Below are 14,754 nucleotides of genomic sequence, written 5' to 3'. Positions count from 1 at the left end.
CTTATAAGTTCACAAATGTTAAAAACAGTAATTGTTCTTGGTTGATTTTGTATAAGCATGTTATGTTTAATTTAAATGCAAAAATAAAGTTTAAGAAAAAACAATAAAGCTGCAAGGAGCAGAGGTGGTGAAGGTGTGCATGAGTTTAAATACCTGGGATCAGACAAGCAATAAACAGAGTGTGCAAGAGAGGTGAAGGAGGGAGTGCAGGCAGGTTGCACTGAATGGAAAAGAGGTTAATTGTAACAGAAAGATAACAGTACTTGTCCAGTGTCCTTAATTTTTTAAAGACACAGTACAATGCTCACATGTGGCAAGTTTGCAGCTTACTTTGTTTGTGAATCACCTTGTTGGTTACTTGGTTGATAGTACAAAATACTATTTTATGCCAACGTGTGTTATCTTTGGCATTTTTTTACAGGTCAGCTGAAAACATAGAAACAAATAATGTGATTTTACAACAAGCTGCCAAAAACAAAGGTGGTTAAGGATACAATTTGTATATACTTTTTTGCTAAGTTTTCTATCCTGAACAGAAACAACATGGGTTCATGCCCTGAGCTGCACTAAAAGTGGTCAGACACAAGGACTGGACTAAAAATGAGCAGCCAATGTCCAAAGAAATCCTTTGAAAGACTCTTACAAGGTTTGAGAAGACAAATAATCTCTTGACTGTGAACAAAAAGGTTGTTTTGGTTTTTTTTTACCGTTTTATTTAAGTCAAATAGGGATTTGGGGCAAGAGTAAAGTCGTTACTAGTAAATCAATAACAGAACTGCATCGATGCTTTCCAAGCTCGTAATGCTTTGTAGTGCTAATATTACTGCTGTTCAGCTCACAACAGTTCACTAATTAAGGTCGGTTTATTACTGTATATGCATAAGTCAGCTGTGATTCGGTGCTCTCCTGCTGGTGTGTAATTACTTATAGGTATTTTTTCTCTTCATGCTGCAAATAAAATGAGTAAATGATTCCTCCTCTTTCCTCTTGTGTGCTGTTCTTTACCTGTACACAATCTTCCTATAAAGCTTCGTAGCAAGTGGATGGGAACGCCATTGCTCCGTTTAGATCATAAAGTAAAGTCAGCCATAGAGCTGTGCGGGATGTGTCATCACATAAGTATTTGTCTGTCTCTCTCCAGGCATGCGTATCCTGGTGAACCTGCTGCTCGACACACTGCCCATGCTGGGTAACGTCCTTCTCCTCTGCTTTTTCGTCTTCTTCATCTTCGGCATCATAGGAGTGCAGCTGTGGGCAGGGCTGCTGAGAAACCGCTGCTACCCCGAGGAGAACTTCACACTGTGAGTCACCGCCTACTCCGTCTGAGTGTGGAAAAGAGTGTGAGACCATGTGATGCACATTCTGTCTTCTTGAACATTAATCCCTCTGACAGGGCATGTGTGAGTCTGACGACTACACACTGTCACCTCTGTGTGTGTTTCTTTATTACGGTAATTGTGTCAATGATATAACTTCTTGAATAGCACATGAATCAAAATACACACTGTACCCGCAATGTATACGTGTGTCAGTTTCTTTATGTGTAAAAAGGTCTGTCACCTCTCCTCTCATTACCTGCCCTCCCTCTGCGTGACTCTAGAAGATTAATTACATCATCTATTCAATTCACTCATATTTCCATAGTGTGAGATTAAGCCTCCCTCTGGCCCCGTCTCTCAAGTGCTAATATAATGAGGCTGATGGCAAACTAAAATTTGCACAAAGCAAATATCATTACCTCATAATCAAATCTGCCACTTAATTAAAAGGCTGACACTCTTCTTCACTGCTTCTCTCTCACCCATTTTCTGCCAAGTCATCAAGATTGTATCAGCGTTTCTGCAATAAACTGCAGAGACGTAGGATCGAGAAATTCCAGGTACTGTAGCTTAAACATGTTTGGCAAAATGAAATAGACGGAGAAGGGGTGACTGAATGTAACTCTTTTAGGTTTCACAATGCTGTAATAGTCAAACTCACCAGACAAGGAAAGGTTATAGAAGTATCTCTAAAGACTTTAGATTCCAACACACAACCACAATTCACAGAGATAGTCTATATAAATGGAAGAAATTCAAAATCATGTTCACCCTCCACAGAAACGATCGACCAACAGAGATCACACAAGAATGCGACATGTACTAGTCAATCCCAAAGAACAAGACCATATTTGAACTTATTGGTTTGAATAAGATGTATTCTGTTTGAGGAAATAACACCAGTTGTCATGGAGCACTGAAATCTGAGTTATACTAGAAAATGCTGAAGGAAATGTTTAGGACATGTGCCATGGGCAAGACGACAATTCTTGGCATATAAGTTGCACTTCAAAATCAAGCGTTAAAGTACAATATAGTTAAAGATACAGTGTCTAAAATCTTACCACTAGATGTCAGTAGATTGCAGTCAACTGAAGTCTGTTCTTACCATTCCTAATTCTCACAGTAATTTTCTCACATTACTCACAAATAACTCTGTCCACCATTAATCTGTAGTGATGCTAGGCTGTAAGTCAGCTGTTTACCTCAGCTGTCAATATTCCGAGTGTCCACATATATTTATTCTGGAGGAGGCTGTAACACTTTGTGAAAGGAAAGTGATACTGAGGTGAGCTGTTGAGGATATCTTGAACTTTTCTGTCAGTAAGTGCTGCTGTTACCACTTGTTAGCTCCCGTTGGCCTCTGTTAGCAGGTGTTAGCCTCTGTTCGCTGCTATTAGATGGTGTTAAACTGTCTTTGAAGTATTGCTAGCATTGCTGGCATGACATTTAGTGAATAAACTCTCATGTGATGTGAGAATATAATCAAACTGTTTATCAGAGGGACAGCATAATGTTAGCTGCTGTTAGCTGTTGTTCAGACTTGTTCTTGTTCTACTGACAAGTAATTGCAGCGATATCACGTTGTCACTTTTGTTAATGTTTTCACTTCTTGGGTGAAGGGGACCTTTCTCAGGTGAGAAATTACAGGTGTGATCTTTCATATCTTGCGAGTGAAGGTGCAGGCACGAATTCAAATTTGCCTCCAGTGCACATAAACACTTACGACTTCTCTTCTTCCCCATCTTTGGAGTAATAGATATGTGGCCGGTCTCTAGCCACATACATACATATTCATCACAGTCACTATATTCAAGGTGGTGAATAGCAAAAGACTGACTGTAACTGAACTTCAGAGTGACCGAGTCCAATTTTTGGCCTTTAACCAGCAGAAATTTCAAAGGAGATGAAGCAGTATAATTGCAATAAAGTTATGAATCTGAAATCGTGAATGGGAGAGCAAGCTTATAAATACATTGCTTGCAAATATATAAACAAAATGACTGCTCCATACAAATGACTGTATGTTGTGACAAATCACCCCCTGCTCTTCGCACCCTTATTCATATACTCATCCCTCTACTTTTTAAAAATTCAAACAAATATTAGAATATTAGAAAGGGTGCAAGAAGAAAACAAATAAAAAAACTAAGAACTGATACATGCACACACTTCCTAGCTGTACAGAGTACTGTATCTGAATTTCAGAAAAGGTCTAAGCTTTAGGTGGACTGTGCCTTTATCCTTTTGCTGTTTTTTAGTTAACCTCTCTTACTACGGCGTTATTTTTGTGCCACTATTCTGAGCGCACGTAAAATAAGTTGCAGGTGCAAGTGTTGCATTTTGAGGAGAAATTTATTTTGAGCAAAGAAAAGCTAAATCTCAGTGAACAAAATTCATTGCTGCGTGCAAAAAATGTATTTCAGTGTTTGCTATTATCCACACACACACACATACACAATAGCAGCCCCTGTCGCTCAGTTTTTGCATTTGCACTTGCTCGCAATGTGTTGCTTGCGCTCTCAACATTTCTGCCTGTGCGCGCTCAACTCTTTCTGTACACCGTTATATTTGTGCCACAAAACCAATCACAGACTTGGATGCAAAAAAAAATCTGATTGGCTGTTTTGGTCTCCAATCGGCTCGAAATGACAAAATGCAATATCCCAGAATCCATTTCGTCCAAAACTCAAACGAGGCAGTGGCGGAGGAACACAGAGTGGCGGAGTTTGAAATATTACTCTGTCTGGGTCACAAAATAAACTTTTAAGATATTTTCATGCGAGAATGGTGCTGTGTAAACTTCAAATATCTGCTCGATTCATCAAGACATCACATATTTGCATAAGTGCTCTAACGTTTTCGGAGATGCCTGTTACCCACCAGCTGACCGGGTGGTCACTCGGGTTAAACATAATATATAAGGCTGAACTGACAAAAAATCACCGACTACACCACCAGGTATTATAGGAAAAACCATAAAGCCTTTGAACTAAAACAAACGCTTGTGAAATTACAGTTTTTTTGCATCCAAGTCTGTGATTGGCTGGTTTTGTGGCACAAATATAACGGTGTACAGAAAGAGTTGAACGTGCACGGGCAGAAATGTTGAGAGCGCGAGCAACACATTGCGAGCGAGCGCAAATGCAAAAACTGAGCGAGAGGGGCTGCTGTTGTGTGTGTGTGGATAATAGCAAACACTGAAATACATTTTTTGCACGCAGCAATGAATTTTGTTCACTCAAATTAGCTTTTCTTCGCTCAAAATAAATTTCTCCTCAAAATGCAACACTTGCACCTGCAACTTATTTTACGTGCACTCAGAATAGTGGCACAAAAATAACGCCATATCTTACCTGTATAGTTTAATAGTACTTCACAGTTTATTGTATTTTTCATATATACTTTACAAGAGTACTGTTCCGTGTCCCAATGGCTGTGGGGTGTTTATTTTGGTTGGCGGTATCAGAAATTCAATTACTCTTCTGTCATGTTGCTTTAGTGCACAGCAAAATCTCCAGTGTTAAATTAACACTGGAGAGTGTCTATATGGGTCCACACCTCTGAGTGTTAAATTAACACTTTTGACAGTGTTATATGTTTAAAAGTAACCTAGTCAGTTTTGAAGATTAACAATGGCTAACACTGAGCAGTGCTGATTTTCTAACACTGGAATATTTCTAACATTTTGAGTTATTTTCCAGTGTTAGAAAATCAGCACTGCTCAGTGTTAGCCATTGTTAATCTTCAAAACTGACTAGGTTACTTTTAAACATATAACACTGTCAAAAGTGTTAATTTAACACTCAACAGTGTTGTATTTAACACTCAGAGGTGTGGACCCATATAGACACTCTCCAGTGTTAATTTAACACTGGAGATTTTGCTGTGAAGTGCAAATGCTTTGTAGTAGATTTAAGCTCATTCTCTGCTCATGGAGTACTACTTGCTTTTTTGTATTTCCGGGCATTGGACTGTGTAATGCATGTGTTTGTGCAGAGCAGCAGAAACACCAGCTGTCACTCATATGTCAGCAACCTTCAGCTTCTACCCAAAATAAAAAGTTTGGTGATTTAAAAAAGCTTGTCTTGATGTCAAGTTCTTTAATTCAGCAATTTCACAGTTCTCATGCAAAAATGTTTAATAGTTAAATTATTTTAATCATGTGTCTTTTTAGTGTAATTTCTTGAGACTCACATGCAGACTTGATTTGATTTTTCTTTTACACTTTAATTTGGGTAGATTTAAAAAGAGACCAGAGTTAGGTTTAAGACATGCAAATGCATGGAGCAAGCATCCTCTCCATTTTAATGCCACATCTGAGAACATCTGGCTGTGGGGCCATAGCATTTGTTCCAAACATTCAGGACCCTCTGTTTAAGTCACTGGACTACATCACATGTTGCAAAATGATTTTTTTTTTTTTTTTTTGTGTCCCGTTTGGATCTTTAGCCATCAGAATTGTTGTCTTAAGGCCAAGAAAGATGCCAAGCGGATTTATTTTACCAAGTGGATCATCATGGCCTTGCCATATTGGTCCATTTGATTGACCTTTATTATAATTATGAATTTATTTTATTTTCAGTTGCTACAAACTAAACTAAAATGAAAAATGATTTTCGAGTGGTACAGAGTGCATTTACATGTGAGGGAGATGGGCACCGGGGCAGTTCATTCTGTCCATCTGATGTGAAGGTCAAACAGCAGTCTTACAACACATGGTAACCTAGGCTGTTGTCAGTATATTTTAATGCCTTTTGTTTTTGGTAGTTGTTGTTATTTTAGAAAATTTATACTACTAATACTAGTAAGGAATATTCTTTAAATTTCATACTTTTTCTAGTTGTTTCTCACAACTAGTAACAACATTTTGTGTGTTTGGCTCAAGATTCCTAATATGTGTTGTTTTAAAGTTGAATTTTAATTGGAGGCCGAATTGCCTAAAATTAATCTTAAATGCATTGGAATATTGTTAAAATCAGCTGTAAAGTACTACTGTGTATTTAAAATCAGTTAATTGTGCCTAAGTTTGTAAGCAGTTGTTGATTTCTTCCTTTCCAGTGGAACTAGCTCCCAGTTTGGCTTCAGGAGTCAGACACCGTCTACTTTAAAGATTGGAGTTAAAATCTATCTTTTGATTTATTTAATAGGCTTAATCCAGGAACTCTGAACCATTCCTTATTTAAGTTGCTATTGAGGTTTTTCACTTATGTCATGCAAGTGTTGTCCCTTGGACATGATATAACCACCGGTTACTAGGGAAAAATGTGTATTCCATGATTGGTTGGTAGTAATTCCTGGAGGTTGCGAGGTGAAAATGATTGCAAAGAAAGTGCTGTACCAAAAACTCCTGATGAGTGACAGACTGCCAGGATTGCCTGTACTTTTACTCCCTCAGCTGATGGGTGGGAGGCGTGAAGATCTAAGTTGGCAATTAATGTGATGCGATGTAGGAGCTTCAAATTGATATCATAGGTGAAGTTACTAAAATAATGAATGACTTTGATTTTCATTGACATCAACCTCAAGGTTAGAGGTCATGTTTTCTGAAATTCTTGTCAATGCAATAACTAGTGGACAAGGCAACATAGAAGATTCAAATTGATACCATAGGTGCAGTTACTAAAAATCTGAGTTTGAAACTCAGTGATCTTGACTTTAAGGTCAAGGTCAGAGTTCAAGTTTTCTGAAAATTTTCTGAATGCAATAACTCAAGAACACGGTGACCAAGGAGTTTGAAATTGACACCATAGGTGTGTGTACTACGAGGGAGGAAGCAAAACTGAGCACACTATACACAAGAAGAGCAATTACCAAAATAAAACAGGAAACATGACACACAGATTAAGATGCGGACTTGACACCGGAACTTGGGAAGAACTGACATGAGAACATAACTGACTGGACGTGACACGTGGAACACAAGGCACAGTAACAAAACCTAAAGACCAGAAACCACAAAACACTAAAGATGAAAAACACAAATAAAAAACACTAAATGAGACGAAATGCAAAAACCAGGAAACACAAACACTGGGTTCCTAGATCCAGGACACCTTGAGCTGAACTGCCATTATACTTAATTAATTGAAATGAATTAGATCCTTTTTGTTCACTTTTTATATTGTCATGATATTTTTGTGATTTAAATGTTATCTCCTAATACTAATACTGTCTCGGAACGTTTGTATAGAAAAGAATGATAAAATAAAGTGGCCCAAAGGTAAAAAATGACCTAATACCAGCTGGCTTTTATTCATTATCTGCTCACTTGTATTTTTCACAGCAAAATTAAGAGATTTTTAATAGTCAGCGCTTCTTAATTAGTCATAAATTATGACAGTTCATTTTCCCTGGTAGGAAATAGCAAATCAGAATTAGAAGCTTAAAGCTAAACAGGTGTTGTTTGTTCCTAACCATGTCTATGATTAAGAGTACAGCTAATACCACTGTGCAAACACAGAGCTCAGACAATAACTGGGATTCTGTTAGCGGTAAGGAAATGCCTGGGGAGACCAGATCTGAGGCCAAGCATTTGATTGGGCCAGTTTGGCTGCACAGAGTGGGCTGGACGACAGTTCGCACTTACAAGCCCGGAAAGAAAATAATGATCTGATGAGAGGCTTTGGGGTAGGTCATCACCATAGTAACCAATTCTGAGATGAAATGGAGAGGGGATGTAATCATGGGATGCCCTGATCTCCCTGAGTAAATCTCAATAATGTCATCCAATTTTGGTAAAACATTCGCACAGGTACTCTTTTTCCACCCTTTTTTTGTCAGAGAGCTGATGTAAACAGTGTGTGACGGTTGTAATTCACACTGCCAGGTTTCCAGAAACAAGAGCAAGAGGTATGAAACAGCTGCTTTAGCTGGTGCCTCTGCTGTCAGGAGTCCAACATCTCTTCAGCTGTGAAATGACTGCTGTCTGTCTGACACTCTCTGGTGACGAACATAATCACCTCGGTATACAGGAACACACAGCTGATGTCCAAACTGATAATGAGCGAGGCTGTGATATCTGCTGTCAGCGGATGTTGGCTCAGTCGTGCACAGAGGTTGGGACTTGTGGATGGTTGGCTGTCTGTCACATTTTTCTCATATTTACTTGTTCTTCTCATACCTCCAGTAAGGACTGTGAAAAGGATGAACAACACAGGGGTATATCTGGGAACACATGCTCATTTGTGCAGACAATACACTGCACATTTACATCCCTAAGAGGAACATGAGCATGGAAATACCCCTAGAAACTAATGTCTCTGTAGTGAGATGTCCAGAGAGAGTCAGTGAGATACTTCATATCAGTTTTATTTATATAATGGCAAATCACAATAGAACTAGCTTCAGGATGCTGTATATTGTAAGATAAAGACCCTACAATAATACGGAGAGAGCCCCAACAATCAAACGACCCCCTTTGAGGAAGGACTTGCGAACATTGGGAAGGAAAAACTTCCTTTTAATACTCAAAGGAGCTTGCAAAGAAAAGCGTCTGGACTTCTTTCAGTTACTTGAAGACGTTTCACCTCTCATCCGAGAAGCTTCTTCAATTCTAAATTCAAATGGTGGAGAGTCCCAGATATAAACCTATTGGGAGTATCCCCCCACAGAGGATGTGAGTGGGCGTTAAGGCCTTAACGCCCACTCACATCCTGGGCCATCTGACCTCAGGAATTCGCATGATAAGGTGGGGCCAGGTTTCACAGTGAGCTCACCCGAAACTCTGGCTGATTGGGACCCACACCCAGTTTCACACCTTGGCTCAGGCGATTAGAGGATCATCAAGGGGTCCTTTTGCGAGGAGCACATAGCATAACAGGGAATTCAGCAAAAATGACACAATATTTGCTGTCCACTGACAAATCAATCGTTCTGATAGACAGCTTTATCATTCCTGTGCTACGATGTGTAAATGCATGGTATAAGTATATCTTGGTAACACTATATTGGGTACAGATTTATTGGGTTATTATCCAAGACAATATGAGGTGGCTAATATCTACTGATGATCTGATATTTGCTTAGGAGCATGCTAACAGAATTTTATGAACCTCTGCTGGTAAACCAGAGACTCTACAGTAAACCGAAGCTAAACTGAAACAAAGTTTAGCTTAAAACACACTTACAAAGTTCAGTGGAAGGGCATACGTGGTTAATACCTACCAGAGCTACTGTCTTAGCTTCATTTGGGTTAAAAATACCTGGTTCAACTAGAATCAGGGCACATGGACGAAACCTGGTCAAAAATATCCAGTGCTATGCTGGATATATGGATCATGTTTTTTGGCTTGTTAATAGCTTCTGTTGAGCCTGCAGTACGCAGGGACAGAGTCAGCGGAAGCAATACAAAGACCTACAAATACACAGAGTGTGTTAGACAGAGAGTAGTTACTATGCTGCTTCTATTGAGTCATCATAAATACCAGGTCAATTGTAATTGCTAACCAGTATGTCGTTCTCTGGTCTGCCTTCTAAATAGCAACCCTACCTCACACTGAAATAAAATCACACACAGCTTCGCTCTTTTTTTCAGCCTCTATCTTTTCATTTTCCTAATATTGCCAAAACAATCACATTTACTCTCTTCCTCCTCGTGTTTGGTTTATTGTCTTCTCTTTTCATCATTTCAGCTTTACTCCTTTGTCAACTGCTTTTGTATTGTGTGTCTTACAATTTTCTTGGTTTCATTAAACACAGACTTTTTCTTGGACGCAGCTAATCAAGTCATAAATTGAGAAGTAGCATCAGCGTTCTATAACAGGCAGAGCAGACGGTCACGCTGAACCAGACAGCAGCCTGCTGCATAACACCAGCGCCAGACCGCATTAGCTTTTCTTTTAAAGTCTGCTTATCTAACGTCTTCTTGTCTGCATTTTCTTCATCTTGTCATGCACCCTGCTGGACGAGCTACCAAATTAGAATTAACTGAGGAAAAAATGTGCTGCTGATGTCAGTTTGCAGGCTAGATCGTGAATAACATGTTTAGCACATGAAAGGTGGTCGAAACATGGCCACAGTTTGGTCTGGTTAGGTCCTTTTTTATTAGTGACAGTAGCTGCTTGTGGACTTTATGTTTGGTACCACTAACAACATGCTGTCCCCACATTACATGTAGGCACTGTCTAGTACTTTGTATCTTTCCTTCATATCACTCAGAGTTATTAAGAGTATTGAGGTCAAACAAATATTAATATATTACTCCCAGAAGAAAGTAATATGTTACACTAGCCATTAGTTTACTTTTGCATTACTCTGTAACATAGACATATAAATAACACTCAGGTTATAAGACCTCACAGAACCCTACTTACTCTGTGTTAGCGTGAAGAGATGTTTGAAGTAAAGTTTGCTGATCATAGCAAGAGGCGCGTTTAATGCAAGCTTGAAAGAATCCTTAGTAATGCAATGAATGGCATAATTGAAACTGTAATGTGATAAATGCGACTGTGGTACTCAAAATTGTAATCTGATTACCGTGCTTTTTTAAAGTTCTTGTACTTGTTTTTAAATCTGTAATCTCTTTGTGAACTTTGTGAACCCTGGGTTTGCTTTATAAATAAAACTGGTCACATAGTCCTTGGGCTGGCTGAGATAAATGTTTGGTAAATGGTAAATGGCCTGCATTTGTATAGCACTTTTCTAGTCCTTAAGGACCCCAAAGCACTTCACACTGCATTCAGTCATTCACCCAGTCACACACACATTCACACACTGGCGATGGCAAGCTACATTGTAGCCCAAAAACTTTTTTCACGTCTATGACGGCACATTTTGTTTTTTGCTTGTCTGGCTGTCTCGCTAAATCAGGAACTCTTTGAAAGAATTTCTTAAAATTTTGCACTTGGAGTCAAAACAAAACTGATTCGATTTTAATGATCAAAGTCAAGGACACAGTTCCACACAAATGTTCAACGGGATACAATAATACAGTGATGAAACTAGTGCATATTTTTTATTTCTAGACAATGGTGATTTTAGTTTCTTCCTTTTAAAAGGTACTTTCAGCTGCTCCCTTCACAAGGGGTTGCCGCAGTAGGTTGCTCCACAGTTTTGATTTGCTAGCTTTTTAAGCCTGATGCCCTTCCTGATGCAACCAGCGGGGGATTTGTACTTCCTCCTGACATCAAACCAGCAATCTCTCGCTTCTTACGTATGTGTAAACTCTCCACTATTCGGTTTCTTCTATTTAAAAAAAAGTATTTGCACTACATTATAAAATCCCATCATACTCCTTGACAAAAATTGATTTTAACACTTTAAAAGTCACGCTTTAGAAGGTGACACAAAATAAACTTGTCAGTCAAAAGATTTTTTTTCAGCAAAAAGCACTATAAATCACACTGCTGTGAAATGTTTTTAACAGGTTTGAGTCAGGCTTTGAACATATTGTTAAAATTCTGTTTGCATAGAAGACTTTAAAGCCTCCAATATTTTTGTGTTTCTGTAGTTTGCAAAACACGAAAAGAAAAAATCCACAAGGAAAATTTCACATTCAGTGTGAGAAACACGCAGATTGCTGGACTGGACAGCGAGTCTGACGGCTTGTTCTCGGGCTGCCTTTGTAGCCAGTACATGATCAATCTTACATCAAGAAAAATGTTCGTCACACGGAAACGGTGTGCCGCGGACAGACAACGGCTGTCAAACAGAGTCAGACCGCAGACTGTCAGCTAGATGTGTCAGGGTTAAAATGTCTCCATCACTACCACCCTGCCTCTGTGTCTGTGTGCATGCGTCTGCTTGTTGTGTATTTCTTTCAATTTTACTGTTACACACATAATCATCTCTCTCTATCTCTGTCCTTTCATCCACTCATCTCTCCACTTGTGAGCACTCATATAACAAACTTAAAATGCACTATTACACATGAAGCTTTGATCTAGGCTCGTGTGCATCTCTTTGCATGCCACTATACTTGTAAAGAAACAGATGGATGAGAATGGCAAGTTTAGAGAGGATTTTGTTTTCTTCTCATCTGATCATTTATTAGATATCTTCATTAAAAAAATACCTCGAAATGTTGCAAAATTCTCTTTCACCCATATAATATGACTTCTGTTCTGCCTGTTTTAAATGTGAGACTTTGTTGATGAAATACACTATTCCTGTCTATAATACACACATTTTATGCTGATTTTACTATGACTGGATGTTTAAAACTGGATGTCTTTGACTCTGACAAGCAGATTTTTTCACCATTCAATTCATAAATGTTTAAGACTGATTTCAGATAGTCTTTCATCTGTATTTTTTCTTCAGTTTTTTCCTTTTCCCTCTTTTTTTGACCCATTTCAAAGTGTACTTATCATTTTTAACATTACGTTGTACAAGGAAATGTTTTGTTTTTAGGATACTGTTGTAATCATCGTCTCCTTCCTGGACTCTTCCAGCAGTAGCGGAGTCAGTCTCCCTCGGCCTTACTACATGGCTGATGAGGATGACGAGCGTCCTTTTATCTGCTCCCTTCCTGTTGACAATGGCATCATGTCTTGCTCCGATGTGCCGGCCCGCCGAGAAGGAGGCAAGACATGCTGCCTGGACAAAGATGACATCCTGTATCGCCAGTCTATCGGTCTGAGCCCCGAGCCCCTGGCCAACGGCAGCGTCAGTGTAGCAGGGCTCTGTGTGAACTGGAACCAGTACTATACCAGGTGTCATACTGGGTACAGCAACCCCCACAAAGGAGCCATCAACTTTGACAACATTGCCTTTGCCTGGATTGTCATCTTTCAGGTGGGTTTTTTTGTTTTTAACCTGAGGCTGTACAAGTAAATCGAGTAATTAAAACACTGTTTAACTGTGTGATGATTCATCCTCTGTCATTTTTATAATTCATGATATCTGATGCTGTTAAATAATACAAGGGAGACATATCCAGGTGGCAGTGTGTTGGAGTGATTAGCAATGTTGCCTCACCAAAATCAAGGTACTGGGTTTAAATTAGGCTGGGTGGGGGTTTATATATGGACTTCGCATGTCAGTGAAGGTTCTCCAGCTTCTCCCACAAGTTCAAAAATGTGTGGGTTTAGGTATTAAGGTAACTGATGATTGGCCTCCTGCCATCCTGCCTCCAACCGTGTCACAGCTGGGATGGAGCCCTGCAACCATGATTTGGCTAAGCAGAGGAGGATGCAATGATTACAATGCATATAAATATAAATGGATATGAATGAAAATAATGGAAATATTTATATACTGTTCAAAAACAACAGCAGTAAAAATAACCAAGAAAACATTCAGAGTATTACATCAACACACTGAAACGTACTGATGGCTGTGAAACAGCTGATACCAGTTACCTCCCTGCCATTGCTTTCTTGGTTACATCTATATCTGAGCAGGAGTAATGAATTAAATTTAATCTACCTTACTTTTTAGAAATAAAAACTTGGGAAAAAAGTCTGTATGCTTTTTCTTAACAATTCACTTTCTTTCCCAGCTAAGTACAAAGACTGGAAACAGAGAAGCTTGCATAGCTCTGTCCAAACATAACAACACCTAATCAGCACTTGAATCAACATGTTTAAACTATATTAAAATAGATTAATATCAAGTTGTAAAAACACATTGTCTCCATTTTACAGAGAGTTATGGGTTGGGTTGTAGTGGTAGTGGACACTTCACTCTGCCTATCAAGGAGGCTCCTGACTACTTCCAGCAAGGATCCGTCCACAGAATAACCCTGTTTAACATTTACAAATCATCATGTTTGCATTTAGAGCATACTGTCTATACGTTTGTGAGCATTTGTGATGGATCATGGCACCCCAACCGGTCGCAGCAGGTGGCCGCCTGGTCCTGCTGGAGGTTTCTTCCTGTTAAAAGGGAGTTTTTTCTTTCACTGTTGCCAAAGTGCTTGCTGAAAGGGGGTCATATGATTATTGGGGTTTTCTCTGTTTTCTTTGTATTATTGTAAGGTCTTTTTATACAATATAAAGCACCTTGAGGCAACTGTTGTTGTAATTTGGTGCTATATAAATAAAGCTGAACTGATACCTTCAGATAGAGACAAGCCAGATGCTTCTTCTGGTTTCCAGTTTCCATTCAGTAATAAAAAACTAAATAACAGATACTGTCAAATGTCTTTCTGTTTGTAGGTGATCACTCTGGAGGGCTGGGTGGAGATCATGTACTACGTGATGGATGCTCATTCATTCTATAACTTCATCTACTTCATCCTGCTTATAATTGTAAGTAAGACATGGCTTTACTCGTATTTACAACAACAGAGTAAATGTGGACACGTTAGAGTCAGTGCTCAGGTGCTTCAGCATTTGCTTTAAGGAAACTTGCTTAAAATCTACTTATTGAGGTTAATTGCTGATGTATTTGATTTTTGTGAGCATGATATATGACTGTGTTGAGATACCTTCCTTCTTTTTATACGACACACACACACACACGCACACACACACACGCACACACACACACA

General features: G+C 39.0%; 1 protein-coding gene across 4 annotated transcripts in view; it reads left to right on the top strand.

Annotated features, from left to right (window-relative positions):
* The window catches only part of LOC102289833 (voltage-dependent T-type calcium channel subunit alpha-1I), a 284,041-nt gene that overhangs the window by 164,971 nt on the left and 104,316 nt on the right, over nucleotides 1-14,754 (top strand). For 3 of the 4 annotated variants that reach the window (XM_005936824.2, XM_042226696.1, XM_005936826.2), the window contains exons 6-8: nucleotides 1,142-1,301; nucleotides 12,713-13,055; nucleotides 14,420-14,512. In XM_005936824.2, the coding sequence (XP_005936886.1) occupies nucleotides 1,142-1,301; nucleotides 12,713-13,055; nucleotides 14,420-14,512 (596 nt within the window). The remainder of the gene's footprint in view (nucleotides 1-1,141; nucleotides 1,302-12,712; nucleotides 13,056-14,419; nucleotides 14,513-14,754) is intronic. The other variant, XM_014338250.2, reaches the window with a different exon arrangement.

Source organism: Haplochromis burtoni, unplaced genomic scaffold (assembly GCF_018398535.1).
Source record: "Haplochromis burtoni strain Fernald_Lab_line unplaced genomic scaffold, NCSU_Asbu1 Contig_223, whole genome shotgun sequence".
NCBI classification, from domain to species: domain Eukaryota; kingdom Metazoa; phylum Chordata; class Actinopteri; order Cichliformes; family Cichlidae; genus Haplochromis; species Haplochromis burtoni.
Note: the sequence above shows the minus strand (reverse complement) of the source record. Positions and strands in the feature narration are given on the sequence as shown.